Genomic DNA, 16,670 nt, shown 5'->3' with positions numbered 1-16,670 from the left:
GGAGTCCACCACCTCCTCTTCCTCTTGGAGTCCACCATGATGGAGGAGCCTTCTGGGAGCTCACCTCCTCCACCTCCTCCTCCACCACCTCCTCTTCCTCTTGGAGTCCACCATGTTGGAGGAGCCTTCTGGGAGCTCACCTCCTCCTCCACCTCCTCCTTGGAGGAGCCTTCTGGGAGCTCACCTCCTCCTCCACCTCCTCTTGGAGTCCACCATGATGGAGGAGCCTTCTGGGAGCTCACCTCCTCCTCCTCCACCACCTCCTCTTCCTCTTGGAGTCCACCATGATGGAGGAGCCTTCTGGGAGCTCACCTCCTCCACCTCCTCCTCCTCCACCACCTCCTCTTGGAGTCCACCATGATGGAGGAGCCTTCTGGGAGCTCACTCCACCACCTCCTCTTCCTCTTGGAGTCCACCATGATGGAGGAGCCTTCTGGGAGCTCACTGTGTCCTCCTCCACCACCACCTCCTCCTCCACCACCTCCTCTTCCTCTTGGAGTCCACCATGATGGAGGAGCCTTCTGGGAGCTCACCTCCTCCTCCTCCTCCACCACCTCCTCTTCCTCTTGGAGTCCACCATGATGGAGGAGCCTTCTGGGAGCTCACCTCCTCCTCCTCCATCACCTCCTCTTCCTCTTGGAGTCCACCATGATGGAGGAGCCTTCTGGGAGCTCACCTCCTCCTCCACCACCTCCTCTTCCTCTTGGAGTCCACCATGATGGAGGAGCCTTCTGGGAGCTCACCTCCTCCACCTCCTCCTCCTCCACCACCTCCTCTTCCTCTTGGAGTCCACCGTGATGGAGGAGCCTTCTGGGAGCTCACCTCCTCCTCCACCTCCTCCTCCTCTTGGAGTCCACCATGATGGAGGAGCCTTCTGGGAGCTCACCTCCTCCTCCACCACCACCTCCTCCTCCTCTTCCTCTTGGAGTCCACCGTGATGGAGGAGCCTTCTGGGAGCTCACCTCCTCCTCCACCTCCTCCTCCACCTCCTCCTCTTCCTCTTGGAGTCCACCATGATGGAGGAGCCTTCTGGGAGCTCACCACCTCCACCACCACCTCCTCTTCCTCTTGGAGTCCACCTCCTGGGTCTCCACTTCCCGCTGAAACCCTCCACTACTACCTCCACGCTCGCTGCCGCTGTCCCCGTCCGCCATCTTGGCTTAGGTTTCCTCTGCGTTGTCTCTCTGCGCTCTGATTGGCCGCTGTAGCTGTCAATCACAACACGTGATAGAGCGTTCGCGTTTTCATTGGCCAGTTTGCCGTGTCCTTGGTGACGTTCAAGTACATAATATATTTGTAGTATAAACAGCACTCCACGTCCTTAGACTCATTAAATTACACTTGTTGTATTCATATTAGTTTGTTTTCTGCACTGTACTTTTAATTACTTAAATTACTTCTGGTCTAGTAGTATACCTATGTTTAATACACTTATTATAAGCCGCTTTGGATAAAAGCGTCTGCTAAATGACTGTAATGTAATGCAATGTAATTAAACTAATGTATAAAGAACATATACGACTTATAATGTGTTCGTTGGTCCATTTTGTCTGCAAACGCAGTTCGTACTAAACAATTTCTGTATAAAGAAGTTGACAGTGTCCTTATATTGAAACCCAACACTGTCGGGACGGATGCCCCCTGAAGGACACACCGGTCCGGTTTACATTGTCCCGCCTACTTGCTGGTCCCGTGTGCAAAAAGGCAGGCGCGCTGGTGGGGGAGGGGTGGATGTTTCTGCAAGCCGCGCGCTGATTGGTCGACACGGAGATTCGAAGTAACAAAACACAATCTGATTGGCTCTCAGGATCTCCCACGAGGGGTCGCATAGCTAAACGCTCTGCTAAAGAAGGTTTATTGTTTCTCCGCTTCTCGGGAGCCTGAAACTGTTTTGCTAATCTTACTTCCAAGTTCTACAATCAAACAACAAGACGTGAAAATGGTAGGTTGCTTCACCTTTGGAGACGTCGGTACACTTATGCTGTAAATAATTAAAACGCGAACTTTAAAAAAAAAAAAATGTTTGAGGGTTTTTTAGAAAATAAATGCTAATGCTAATGCTAACACGTTAGCATTAGCATATTTAAAACTTCACACGTGGTTTTCCTTTTTCATATTTGACTTTGTTTTTACGGTTGTTATTGTTGCAGTAGTGGAGTGGGTTGATTTGGAAACGCAAACTAGGATTGTAGCCTCTTATGGAAGGTGGATTAGCACCCGTTAGCATGCTAAGCTAGGCTAGGCTAGGCTAAGCCGCGGGCTGCAGCCCCGCTGACAGCTTTGCACGATTTTCTCCCTACTGGGTTTATCACATTATTATTGTTTTAATGCATGTTTAAATACATGTTTTTATGCATGCAATATATATATAATATATGTATATTTAATATGTTATGTTGCATTAATGAATGGCGGGAAAGTGAGCCCAGTTTAACCTGCAGTGTTGACTTTTATCATTTGTGGAATTGTTTTTTTGGGGGTAATTTACAATTTAATGCAAATATATGAGCAATATTTAGTTAACTCAACCTTGTCTGCTCGTACTGGGTTTGTTTTGAGGCAGTTATTGCCAGAAATGCAGACATTACAGCCTCACACACACATGTGTCCATTTCTGCTTTTCCTCTCTTAATGTCCATTGTTTCATGTGATCTGTCCTACAGGCTGGTGGCAAAGCAGGAAAAGACAGCGGCAAAGCCAAGGCAAAAGCAGTGTCTCGCTCCCAGAGGGCTGGACTGCAGGTAAATATGGTTCAATCTATTTGTGTACATTTGTGGCTCAGCTAAACGTCTAACCACCCCCTCCTTTCTTTTTTGCTCTTGTTTCCTGCCAGTTCCCAGTGGGTCGTATCCACAGGCACTTGAAGACTCGCACAACCAGCCATGGTCGTGTAGGAGCCACAGCAGCTGTGTACAGTGCAGCTATCCTTGAATACCTCACCGCTGAAGTAAGCCCTCTGTGGCACTGGATTGTCACGCCATGCAAGTGTTTCTGTTTTCATTAATGTTTAATCGTGGTTTTTTTTTTTTTTGTTCTCAGGTACTAGAGTTGGCGGGCAATGCCTCCAAAGACTTGAAGGTGAAGCGTATCACTCCCCGTCACTTGCAGCTGGCCATCCGTGGTGACGAGGAGTTGGACTCCCTTATCAAGGCAACAATTGCTGGAGGAGGTGAGCTGACATGCATTCTATATATTTATTCCATTTTCTATCGAGCTTTTGTCTTGTTTGTATATGCATCAAACGTGCTATGTTGGTGTCAATGTACTCTAATTCTATCTTAATCTTACGTGAAACATTTAATCTCACCAATGCTTTTTGTTTGTTTTCAGGTGTCATTCCCCACATCCACAAATCCCTCATTGGAAAGAAGGGCCAGCAGAAGACTGCATAGATGCCATGTTGACCAGAAATTTCGGGGCTTAGGCTTTGATAGGACCAGGAGTTCCCATTTGTTCTTTTTTATTATTAATATTATAGCAAACGAAGAGTGATTGTTAGGATTTGTGTTGTAATATTTTCCCATAACTAGAAAATAAAGTACAGAAAACCCCTTAACGACAAAAAAAAAAAACCCTTTGTATGTTAATGTAGAACGTTTGACTGGGGATTTCTTTATTATTTCAAATGACTTTGTTCAAGTGAATTTGTTTGATTGGCCTGGGACTCTGTAATGTTTTATACTGAAAAAAGAATTGTTAAAACCGTTTTTATATAAAAAAAAAAAAAAAAAAAAACTTGTATTGTGGTTATTTTCTTAAAGTTACAATATTTACTATAATACATGTTTCTAAGAAGTTTTTTTTTTTTTTTTTTTTTTTTTTGGATAGCAAATTGAGTAACAGCTTAAAGTGAGATGGTGCTCCCCCTTACTGACTTACTGATATATTTTGAACTGCACATGGATGTAATGTTTTTCTTGTTTTTTTTTTTTTCAACATCAAACTGAAAAATCATTGAAAGTTCATTGCAACCCAATGTCCAGTGTTTTTGTGTTTTAATGCACTTCATCAAATGTGTTACCCTTTAAATGAAGTGTGATCAGGTGACACCGATCCTGTGTTTTTTCCTTCACCGTGGAGACATTATCTCAACTATATAGTGGTTACCCGGATATTTGGAGATGGGTTGAACCATATCTGTGCTTTAAACATGTTTTCACAGTATCTAAATGTATGCACAAACTGAAATGTCCCTACTTTTAAGTCTACCATTTTCAAGTAAAGAAGTCCAACAAGCTATGTGTTCAGGGAAATGACGTATTTTATCTTTGAATAAATACCCATTGCATGTTATCCTTGGCTGGAAACAACTACTGGAGTTATTTTTGCAGTTTTGAATATGGTAAACCTTATAGTTTAGGTGATCGGACTGTAATGATACATGAACATAAGTGCAAAGACTTGGTATGTTTTTTATGAATATTTACATCTGAGATTATTTAATAATTAATAATTCCAGCTAGCGACCGTCTGCATTCTACGGTGTTATTGAAAAGTAAATATGCAAATGTATATTTTGTGGAGTTTTGTGAGTAACCTATACAGCAGTGTCACTACAGCATTTGTCCAGCAGAGGGAGCCACTTTCATTCAGAATAGCATAACATCGTTTTCTTTAACCTAAATCAGTAAGTAGAAATATACAATGCATAGTATTCTTCCTTCACTTAACCATCTCTGCCATACATGCATCAAATATTCCTACAATATATTGTTTCAAAGCTCCATGAAGCAAATATACAACATTGTGGTAACAGCAATTTCTAAAAATACCCCAGTGAACATGTTTCCTTTGGCATTAGTCTTTTTTGAACTGCAAAAATAATACATTACAGACAGATGGATTTAAAACAAAATGTGATACTTGTGGAATAAAAAATGTAACATGGCATGCGGTCTGTTAAAGGATTTATTTGATCTAATCTTTATTTTCACATTATTCCACTGAGATGGCTATAGAGATATCCTTTTTTTAAAAAAAATCTCATCCAGTTTATTCTCTGTATTTTCCTCTTTCAAGACTTCAGGTAAGCTAGAGAAAACTATTGATTTGAATTAACTGACACTAAACCACAATCAGTATGCTTATATTGGCTATACTACGTCATACAAATAGTTTTTTTTACACATTTGTCATCATATAAATGCATTTTTCCTCCTATTCAGGATGACTGCATACTTCAAAACTTAAGTAAAATGATTAGGATTTAAAATTAATGTTTTCATGTTTGAAGCACGCTTGTGTGGGGGGTTGGTGTGAACATATTAGAAATACATGGAATGGAATTTTTTTTAATGATTTGGTGTTCTTTTAGTTTTCTGGTAGCCGATACGAAAGTAAAAAACCATAACCATCACCACTCAAGAAGGGTGATGAATGTCAGTATTCATTTCTCATTCGTCAAGCTCCTTAAAATGCATCACTTCAAATGAGTTTCACACACAAACACAAGTGAACTGTGATTGTCTGAATTTCACGCTGGCTGTGACGAACTCGGCCGTGGAGACTCATGTGGGTGCCGTTGTGTGGCCAGCTGTTGATTTCTCTAAGTGCACAAAGCATCTCGTCTTTCCTTCCAAAAGACGATAAAAAAAGAGTTCACCATGGATTGATCTTACAGCCCCACTGGGCTTTGACACTAAACTGTACAGAAAAAAGGCCTCACATAAAATTGGTTACAGTCATCTGAACCTAAAGGGACAGAATCATGTGATGTACTTTATGTATATTCCACATGTCTGCTAGTCATCTCTGAAATATGTCAGTCGTGTTGTTGCTAGGGGTGATTGTTCTGAAGGGCATTTGGTTCTGATGATGATGCTTTCAGCTGTAAGAGCTCCAACCTTGAAAACTTTGCTTTTGCTTAACAACACAGCTCGACAACAACAACATGACTTCAGTCAATATTTGTGGAGTCAAAAGTCGTGGAAGATGAATTGAAATACTTAACTTTGCATTTCAAAATCATTCCTTTAAAAGTACTTCTCAATCATCAAGGTGAAATTATGTTTCTTTTCTCCAGAGATGCTGTATTGATAGTCTAATTAAACGTAAAAGTATTTGAAAAACTATTTCTTTCTATGGAATTTACAATGGAAGGCTTTTCTTTCTCTTTTCTTGTTTCTGAAAATGTAACATATTTTGCTCAGAACAACGAGCCCAGGTCGAGAAATAGTCACAAAATGCAATCTATCAGTTTTGTGTACATGGACACACATTTAGTTTTTTCCCCCCTGTAGCTCAGGAAGAAAACAATGGCATTTCAATTTCAATTAGGATGATATTTTGTGGTGGACACACTTATTTAACACATCCACGTGACTCTGCAATGGTCAGACCTATTAACAGAGTATTGAATATTGATTAAATGTTGGCTGGTCCAACAAACAAAGGACTTTCAATCACAGGACCAGTGTTGGACACAAAAGTGTTGTTGTCGTTTTGTGTCTAAATTGGAGTGCACGTACTTATTTTAAGCCCAACCGATATGTTTTTCCTAAACTCAAGTTACATAAACCTAACATACGTTTTTTTAACTTAATATTGGCCAGAAATAAAATAAAAAAAGTCGTCCGAACGACAAGAATGAACAATTTGTGTCACTGTACACAAAAAACAATAGATTTTGTGACTATTTCACGATCTGCTGTGAGAGTGTGTTGCAGCAAACCACCTCTTTAAAGATATCAACAAATTTTATTAAAATAATTAACAGTTTGGGAAACACACTTATTTGTTTTTCTTGCTGTTAGATGAAAAACACCAATACCACATTATGTCTGTGCGGTTAATATGAACTTGTAGCTAGTAGGCGCTTAGCTTAGCATAAGGACTTGAAATGGGGTGAAACAGCTAGCCTGGCTTTGTCGATATTTGCCTATCATCACCTCTAAAGTGCACAGATTAGTAACATTTAGTTTTTTTCAAGCTGTACAAGAAAGAAAAATGTAAATGACAACTTGTTCATCTAATATTCAAGTAAATTTCCCAAAATATCAAACTATTTCTTTAAAAATACTTGAATAACTGTGATTGTCTGAATCTTCACGCTTGTTTATTTAACATATTCAGGCTTATTTATAAATCTATAACAACCTCACTCTTGCAGCAATTCTTTATCTTCATAATCACTCATAAGATGTCTCATGAACTTTTGTTCCTTGAGAGAAACTTAAAGCAGTCTAACTACGGATTTACTTCTTTGCATCCCAACAACACCTCTGCGTCAAGCTCGTCTCATTATGTCCTTTGCAGTTCCCACTGGCTGGAAGTGTCAGAACATCTCTTTGTCATTTGAGCTGCAAATGATGTGGAAGAGATGAGTGATGCGACTGCAGAAGAACACGCAGCTCTAAGGGTGACAGGAACAGAAAACTGTGGCTTATTAAAACAAAGTTTGGTTTACTCATGTCTGACTCAGAGGAGTGATGAATCAGCGAGGATCTTATTGCGACACCAAGAGGACTGACCTTTGCGAGAGCAGCAGTGATTACGCAGTCGTTCTGTGAACCTGCACAGTCCAACTCGTCTTTGCATGATAAATCCTCAAATCTGAGTCACGTTGTCCATTTACATTTTGCACTGGGAGAAGTTTTCCTCAAGGAAATTCTGCCATTAGGGGATCATTTTTTGTTAGTAACCGTGCTGTTTGAGTTTATGTTTTCCCAGCAACATGTGCTTTTTGTTTACACTTTGATCATGTGGTGTTGTCATGTGTTTTCTGTTTTTGTTTTGAAAAGTCATGTGGCCCTGACTCCACCCTGTCTTTGTTTGTTTTCCCGCCATTTTGTGTGCACACCTGATTTCTGTTTGTGGTGATTGGTTTGTGGGTATTTAAGCCCGGTGGAGTCTCTGCCAGATCGTGCCAGTTAATACCTGAGCCTTTCCAGCGTTCCGTTAATCTTGTTATATTCTGTCTGCCTGTGATTTTTGACCTTTGCCTGATTTTGACCTGCCCTGTTTGGATTCTGTGTTTTGGATACCTTTGCCTTGGACTCTGTTGACTACGAGACTGTTTTTGGATTTTTGCTTGAGAGCTAAATTAAATCTACTCTGAACCAAGAGCTGTGTGTCTGCTAGTGGGTCCTTTTCTACTGAATCCCTAACAATTTTTAACCCAAACCTAGGTCTTTTTCTAAACACAACCAAGTGGGTTTGTTGCCAAAACTTAACTCTTGAGGCCAAACTTCGTCCATGTGCGTTACATTTCACTCATAATCACAAATGTAAGTCCCATGGTGGCGCTAGAGGAAAAGTCAGGGGATCACAAAGCATCCCTAGAACTATTCATGTAGCTAAAACTAACTATTAAGCCCCTTTTCTGCTGGACAAAAAAACATATAACATCTGGCTTTGGACTTCACGGTTGCAATCGGAATTAGTTTTCAGGACAAATGACTTTGCAGTCGTTTTCTATTGGTATTTATCATGACAACCAGGTGCACGCGTTGAAGTGAATGAATACAAAATAAAATCAACAGGCACTTGGACAATTATTATGATTTATAAACGTACAAAACATACATTTAATACCGTCTCCTCAAAGCCACCAGACTCCAGACTTTGCTGATCGTCATAAAACAAACTTCATTCAAACTCAACTGGAACAAAAATAAAACGCATCAACAGTCTTTGTTAGTCTTTTCACTTGTTCCAGCAATCACCAACTCTGGTTTTAAAGGATGGAAAGAGAGACTGAATAACTAAGTAACCACTGTAACAATTTCACCGTTTACTTCTGGTCATTCTGATCATTTTAACAGGACGGAAACACTACTGGATGGGGGAACAGACGTCGACGTAACACCGATACATGATGTCAAAGTGGCAAACCAGAAAACTACTGGCAATATAATCATAGAGTATATATAATATAATAGAGTGCTGCAGGGATGGTGCATTTTTGTTAGCCAACCAGGAAGTGGTTTCCTTGACAAAAAGCCAATGGGATTTGATTTCTGATTATTGCAGAAAATAAACTCTGTGGCAAACCAACGTATGTGTTACTCACATGTTTTGTCTCAAATGACCACCAGTTTAATGGTTGATGAATCGGCAGAATTATTAAGCTAACGTTAGCCTATGAACTAACACCACGGTCGCATGACTGCTAGTTTAAACACAACAAGGCTGTAAAGGCGGACTAGTGTTCGGCGTGATGACGTTTTGTAGTCTTATTTATCCACTTGTTAGCAACCACCTTCTTTAAAACACCTGAAAGCTTAAAAATTCACAAGTGGGATTGTAGCTTTCGTGGGAAAAGTGTATTACTGTCACATAACAAGCAGCGATAACCATCTTGGATCTTCAGATTAAAAAACTCCAAAAACTCAGCGTAACTAATAGTTTATCTCTAGGACGTGCAACAGAAACACAAGGATGCATAAAATCTGACAAATAAAACATCTAATCCTGCAGATGAAGCTGATGCAGAGAAACACCACCAGATAAAGTTGGTTACGAAGCTTCTGCAAACTCAGGAATCCCAACACAGGAAGTTTTCTCTGATCAGATGTGAGACGAGGCGTATTGTCCACATGAGCGCGAGCCTCAGCAGGGAAACACATGAAAGACGCAGCCGCCTCACATCTTCAAAGAGCGAGAATCATTTGTTTATTCTTACATCTCTCTGTCTCTCTCTGTCTTTTACAGTTTTCTCTAGAGGACGGTGGGGAGGAGGACACTCAGAGGTCAGCCTTCAGCTCCCATTCTCTTCTGCAGTGAGGAGGAGACGCCTGAAAAGCACCGCACAACACATTGACAACGGTTCAGGTCATAATTCAGAAAAGTTTTCTTTTGCTGGATGCTGCAACAAGAGTTACCATTCAACTTGTAATGAATTCTAAAAGTATTGGATGTGTTAATGAGCATTTTCTGAGGAAATGAAAAAAGAAATCCTGCGTTGCACAAAAAAAGATGCATTCAGGATAACTGATTTTCTTGAAACAAGTTGTCATGAGGGATGTTAAATCTTGATTTTGAAATCAGAAAACACATGATGTAGTCTTAATGTTTGACTGATGAAAAGATCTAGGAAAACGTTTCACCTCAGCATGAAACCATCATCAGTAAAAACCTGCAAGAAATCGTTTTTGGACGCTTGTTTAGGTTCTGTTTTAAAAAAGTAAATCCTCCATCAATAAGTCAAAAGGCAGACACATGCAATCCTAAAATACTCTGGACTGGATTAAATCTTATACATTTCACAAAGTGTTTTTGGTGTGTGGCAAGCTCTTTCTTCATGTTAGATTTTGAGCTTAACTCCACTGTGATAATTGATTCAATTGAGAAAACAAAGGGTCCCTAAAAAATGTATTCTGCAGCACCACAATTGTGAAAATTTCCTTTAATGTTGAATTATATTTCAGAAAGCTTTTTGGACTGTTGGTCTGACAAAACAAGACAATTTAAGACGTCACTTTGAGTTTAAGGAGATTGTCATGGGCATTATTCACTATTTTCAACATTTTATACACCAAACAAATGATTTAGTGAGAAAAGAATTGGCCGCTTAATCTGTAATCGAAATAATCAATAGACCACCTAGTTGGATTTATACATTAGATTGTGTATGAGAAGTGGAAAACAAGGACAACTCCCAGATGGGACAACGCCGTTGTAGCGACCTGTCAATCACAAGGTAGCCCCGCCCTAAAGCATACCCTGATTTATGGCCTATTTGACTCTTAATGGACCATAATTTACTAAATGGATGGTTTAAACTAGAGATTGAGACCATAAACTCATGTTTACTATGTTTACTGAGGGAATAAATCAACTGAGATCATTTTCTCATAGACTTCTTTGCATCAGTCGCCCCCTGATGGCCATTAGAGAGAATGCAAGTTGAAGGCTTTAGGGCGGGGCTACCTTGTGATTGACAGGTCGCTACAACGGCGTTGTCCCATCTGGGAGTTGTCCTTGTTTTTGTCTGAGAACTTCAATCCTTTCACAGTGTGTTTTCAGTTCATGAAAGGTACTTGTAACATTCTGGTAGCCTAATAACTTGTTGTTCAGCGTTCATACTTAGCTCCACCCTCTCGTGTCACGTCTGGTTCCAATAATTCAAGATGGTGATATCCGTAATGCCGAATTCAAGGCTTCAAAAACAAGTCCAGAAACCAATGGGTGACGTCACGGCGGCTACGTCCACTTCTCATACACAATCTAATGTATAAATCCAACTAGGTGGTCTATTGATTATTTCGATTACAGATTAAGCGGCCAATTCTTTTCTCACTAAATCATTTGTTTGGTGTATAAAATGTTGAAAATAGTGAATAATGCCCATGACAATCTCCTTAAACTCAAAGTGACGTCTTAAATTGTCTTGTTTTGTCGGACCAACAGTCCGAAATCCGATTTTTTTATAATTCAACATTAAAGGAAATTTTCACAATTGTGGTGCTGCAGAATACATTTTTTGGGGACCCTTTGTTTTCTCAATTGAATCAACTTCTGCATTTTCTTCACTTTTCAAAACTGGAGTTTGCTGGCTGATTTATTCCTGTTTAGGACGGCTTAAAACAAGAGTTTAACCACACATCCTGTCTAGTGGATTGTGATGCAGCGAGTCTCACATAAAACTAAAACAGTATCTGGGGTAAAAACAGTCCACCTGTTCTTTAATCCTATGATTTAAATTTTTCTGCTTGTTCCAGATTAACTGAATTAAATCCATCCTGGCTTTGGGTAAAGCCAGGATTCAGGTGGCCTATCTGGTGTGATTTGTTACAGTGGAGTGGTGAAACTCGGGGTAATTCCTCGACAGGAATAACATCACCATGAAAAGAAACGCAGGCGCCCTTTGATCGTCGATGTAAAGAACACGTTAGATCACACTGACAGAGAACATCTTCATGCACTTTGAGAGGGAGAGAGAGGAGCTCTCAGAGAGACCTGTCAGTGACTTTATGTTTGATGTTTTTAAACCAGTAAAACCTTTAATGCAGTCTGGTACCAAACAGGAGACGGTTGGACTGAATACATTTATTAGAAGGACATTTTCATAAAAAAACCCCCACAAACAAGCGATAGTACTACATTGGCCTTGAAATTAAAAAAGAAGCCAAAATCAAGCTTTCAAGGTGGCTACTTTCAAAAGAAGTAAAAAAAGAAGGTATTTTCACTTAACGTTTCTCTAAAAGTCAATCTTGTAAAACAACAAAAAAATGAAGTAAACAGAATGACTCAACTAAAACATTTCTATTAGCACACACACGTTACAAATGTCGAAAAAAAAAATCAAGGAGAGTTGGTTTCTGTTTAAAATCGTCCACATTGAACCTCGATTTACTTTCATTTATACAATTAGAGTTCATAGTGCAACAATGAATGAATCAAACCATCTTTTCACCACTATTTATACATCACTTTAAAGTCTGCACATCTTCTTTTACCACCACACAGATGAGCGCTCACAAGCAGTCAGTTGTGTTTTTCGTGTGCGTATGGCACGGTCGTCAAAGCAACGTTGCACCAGTCCATCCATCCAAGGAGGCACCAGTTTGGTTGTGGTAAAGGTTTGTGTTGGCCACGTGTTCAACCTTAGCAGTTTCAATTCTCCACACATCTTCACACACACACACACACACACACACACACACACACACACACACACACACACACACACACACACACACACACACACACACACACACACACACACACACACACTGTATGTGCTGCTCTAGTTGGCCACATTTCTACCTGAGTAGGTATCAACAACAAGAGATGTTCATGACTACAAATCTTTCCACTCATCTACCTACAAAAAACACACAAACCACTTTTTTGTCTCTCTATCTCTGTGTCCCTGAATGTGTTGCCATTGTTCGAGGTGTTTGGTGTCCACAGTTGCTGGTTCAGCACCAGGAAAACGACCTCCCCACCATTTCAAAGAACAACTTGTTGGGCTTTCTGAAGTAGCGACAGAGCTTCTTAAAGGCCTGGGTGCTCAGCGGCGCATGCGGCCTGCCTTTAGACTCGTCCAGGCACTTGTCGTGCCCGGCAGACAGGAGGCAGTAGAAGCCCTTGGTGGTGTTGTAGTAGAAGTTGTCGGGGCTTATCCGGGGCTGGAGGTCCAGAAACCTCTCGGCCTTCCTCAGCTCGGGGAAGGGATCCTGAATGAGCGCGTCGCCGTCCACCACGTGGATCTGCTCCCTGGGGAAGACCTCCAGCCAGCGGGCCAGATGCTGGTAATACAGGCTCCGCTGCAGCGCCTTGTAACCCGGGTCGATGTGGCCCTTGTGGATCAGGAGCTCGTCTAGCGGCTGGTAGGGCTTGTGGCGGGTCAGGCGGTTGTGGAGGACCTGGGTGTAGTCGGAGACCAGCCTCTCCGCCGGGTCCCGGACGATGAGCAGCAAGCGGACGGCGGGGTTCATGTCCCAGACGCGTGCAGGAACCTGAGGGGACGCGAAGTAGCCGGGGGTCTTCTCCACCGTCAGCTGACCAGGGAGGGTGAGGGGCATCTGGGCTCGGTACCAGGCCAGGCCTCGGCGGTAGTGCTCCTCCACGTTGAAGTAGTGCACCTGACAGCGGGACAGAAGGTGGAGTTAATGAAGACAAGGACAGCAGAGCGTGTCCATAAAATGTGACTTATTAATGAGGGGGTATCTTAAATGAGAGACACCCCAGATGAATTGGATTAAGTTTAACTACTTACATAATAATAATAATAATAATAATAATAATAATAATAATAATAATCTTTCATTTCATACAGACTATGTAGCTCAAAGTGCTGTACATTTGAAAAATAAGAAATAAAAAAAAATAGATAAAATATGATGGGTTCCTTCAGACAATTATTTTCTTTTTAAGTTTCCTGAAATCGTATGTTTAAATATGCAAAAGAGGCATTCTCTTATAAAATATACGCTAATCTGCATACATCTCTAGAGCAGGAATTGGATTGAATATGAACATTGGATGAAGCTAGGTTCAAAATTCATGTTTCGTTTTGTTGAAATATTAGAATCAAAGGTTTTCTCCAGAGGGGATTTTGGATTTCTCTTTTTAATCATTCCATGAATCAGAAAACACAACCGGAGAACAACCCATTTTCGAGTTTTAAGGAATAAACTGTTGTATAAATCAAGATATGAATGATATATGAACAAACCCCTCTGTGATAACCTTCAGAATATAGATAGGAATGAAACTGGAAAGTTTGGTGTATGTAAGTGCTGCTGGAGTGGAGAATCCTGGCTCACAGTGTTAAAAAAAACTAATTTAGAGGAAATTACCTTTAAATATATGTTTTGTAAAATTACTTTCATTTGAAGACAGGTGAGTAAGGTAAAAAACAAAGAAACTAACAGATATCACTATGAAACTTCCCCAGATGAATAATAACAGTTTTCTGAAATATTATCTTTAAATACACATATGATGCATTATCTAATGGCAACTTTTGGTGAATTTAGGAGACATCGACAGGCCCAAATACACAAAGAAGTAAGAAAAACACCTAAATGTATATTTTTTATGTTTTCTTTCCACTAGTCTGAAAGAAGACATAGCAAAATAGCCCAAAATCTCAAACCTGACCAGCACATGAAATGCCTGTAATGTCTCACCTCAGCGGTACTGAACGAATGTGTAGGGATGAGAAATGTTTCTATGAGACGCTGAACTCTTTTTCATTCTGTCCCCGTCTTGTCCAAACCAATCTATTCCTTCCCGCCAGCTTTCCATCTTTGCAGTCTTCACCTCAAACTACCCTGATCGGGATTTCTCTCTGTGCATCTTCTTCGGGACGAGACGCCCGTCATCTGTCATAACCCCGTAAGTACAAAACACATAAAAGGCTGAGCTGACTTTGTTCTCATTGTTTGTGTGCCGCTCTGCACTGATGATGATAATAGGGGGAAAAGCTCACGTAGAGTGGGACACAGATTCACCTGAACATGTTCACAGGTTAACCTTAATCTATAAAAGGATTAAATGATACAGTTGCAGCAGCTTGGATAAAAAAAAACATAATCTTATAAGAAAACTACCTTGTTTATGGTTGGAAAAATCAGGGTTTATTGGGTGAAAAGGAGGATAAGTAAAGAACATCAGTACCTTTATTAAGTGCATCAATGAAGCAGTTTTATCAGTTCAAGCACTGACGTCACGCTTGCATCAGCTAATCTGCTTTTAGTGTTTATTTCACGCTGCAGGATCAGTGGGTCGCTGATGCATCAGCTGATTTTTAACATCCAATTACTGGATGTCAGCTCCCTCTACCTACCAAACCTTACATGTCCAAACTTGTTGACTCTTCTTAGAAATGATGTTCGTGTGTGTTTGCAGCTGGCTCTCACTTCCCTCTAATAGGATTTAAAGGTTAAAAGTGCAGTTTGAATTACTTCTTCCGAGAAGAATTCTTAAGGGATTCTTTGAGCCAAATCTATTCAAAAAAATAAAAAAAATAAAAGACTCAGTGCATTGGTGTAACTTTGTCTGACTTAAATGTAATGGTTCCTGGCAGTAGATTGTATTTGGTCGTGTGTGATAATGTCAGAAGTGGAAGAAGTAGTAAAATTCTTTACTGAAGTACTTGTAGCAATACTATCATAGAACAAGAGTCACGTAGAGGTAAAAGTCATGCATTAAATAAAAGTACAGGAAGTATTGGAGGAAAGAATATATATATATATATAAGTTTCAAAACTAAAAGCACTCATTTTGAAGAAGGGTCTCTTTCACACTGTAGATTATTAATGTAGTAACCTTTGAGCAACATTTTAATATTGTAGATGGCACTGCATATAACTTCACTATATATGGTTGAGGAGTCTCAAGGTGAATGCATCAGTGAACACAAGTTTGGTCACGCTGCAATTTTAGGGATTGTACTTATGTATAGTACTGGAGTACATCTACTCAGTTACTTTCCACCCCTGGTGGTTACACAATTATTAGTCTTTTACCTCGGCCTTCGCCACTTCCACGTTTGGGTGCAGGTTGAGCATCTCCAGCAGGGCTCTGGTGCCGCCTTTCCGCACGCCAATAATAATCGCTCCGGGCAGCCGCAGCTGGGTGGCATTGTACGAGGAAGAGGAGGAGGAGGAAGAGGATGACGAAGAGGATGACGAAGAGGATGACGAAGAGGAGGAGGCAGGAGAGCTGGACCGCCCGCTGCGTAATTCCCTTAAGCACACACACAGCTGAGTCTGCAGCAGCAGAAGCACCAGCAGCGCTAGTATCACTGTCCACAGCATGGTGCCACACACACACTCACACACACACACACACACACACACACACACACACACACACACACACACACACACACACACACACACACACACACACACACACACACACACACACACACACAGAGAGAGAGGTGGAGTGGAGGTTATGTGCACACACTCATGAAGCTGTGAATAAGTGCTTGTTATCAGTCAGCAGGGGGCCTCTGGAGGAAGCTCTTCAGATGGACAACCTATGAGAAAAGAAGAAAAAAAAAGGTTAGCGTCCATTTTTGCTGCCTCACGAACCACTTTATTCTTTTAAATGCAAAGTAGAAAAGGAATAAATTCTGCTAATAAACAAGAAATGTTCGGTCCTCTTTAATGCAACTGAGATCGTATTTCGGCGTTTTTTAATCAAGTTTATTTGAATACATTTTTACGACATATAAAGACTGCAGCTCTTAAAAGAGGAAACAGAATTGT

At 40.7% G+C, this 16,670-nt stretch overlaps 2 protein-coding genes across 2 annotated transcripts in view; one reads left to right on the top strand and one right to left on the bottom strand.

Annotated features, from left to right (window-relative positions):
* Positions 1 to 1,797: 1,797 nt before the first annotated feature.
* LOC129100966 (histone H2A.V) lies at positions 1,798 to 4,299 on the top strand. The gene is made up of 5 exons (XM_054610534.1): positions 1,798 to 1,942; positions 2,664 to 2,741; positions 2,834 to 2,947; positions 3,040 to 3,169; positions 3,331 to 4,299. Exons 1-5 carry the CDS (start codon positions 1,940 to 1,942, stop codon positions 3,390 to 3,392), a joined length of 387 nt encoding a protein of 128 aa, XP_054466509.1. The 5' UTR covers positions 1,798 to 1,939; the 3' UTR covers positions 3,393 to 4,299.
* A 7,675-nt stretch (positions 4,300 to 11,974) lies between these two features.
* The window catches only part of hs3st1l2 (heparan sulfate (glucosamine) 3-O-sulfotransferase 1-like 2), a 28,263-nt gene continuing 23,567 nt past the window's right edge, over positions 11,975 to 16,670 (bottom strand). Inside the window, exons 2-3 of the mRNA XM_054611095.1 lie at positions 15,921 to 16,438; positions 11,975 to 13,529 (exon numbers count right to left, since the gene is read on the bottom strand). Of these exons, the coding sequence (XP_054467070.1) occupies positions 12,864 to 13,529; positions 15,921 to 16,211 (957 nt within the window). The 5' untranslated portion in view covers positions 16,212 to 16,438 and the 3' untranslated portion in view covers positions 11,975 to 12,863. The remainder of the gene's footprint in view (positions 13,530 to 15,920; positions 16,439 to 16,670) is intronic.

The sequence above is a fragment of the Anoplopoma fimbria genome, chromosome 13 (genome assembly GCF_027596085.1).
Source record: "Anoplopoma fimbria isolate UVic2021 breed Golden Eagle Sablefish chromosome 13, Afim_UVic_2022, whole genome shotgun sequence".
Lineage (NCBI taxonomy): Eukaryota > Metazoa > Chordata > Actinopteri > Perciformes > Anoplopomatidae > Anoplopoma > Anoplopoma fimbria.
Note: the sequence above shows the minus strand (reverse complement) of the source record. Positions and strands in the feature narration are given on the sequence as shown.

Bases quoted from the DNA above. Each gene is read 5' to 3' on its own strand.
- LOC129100966 (XM_054610534.1), top strand. The intron at 2,742-2,833 runs GTAAATATGGTT...GTTTCCTGCCAG, and splicing joins CCCAGAGGGCTGGACTGCAG to TTCCCAGTGGGTCGTATCCA. The intron at 2,948-3,039 runs GTAAGCCCTCTG...TTTTGTTCTCAG, and splicing joins TTGAATACCTCACCGCTGAA to GTACTAGAGTTGGCGGGCAA.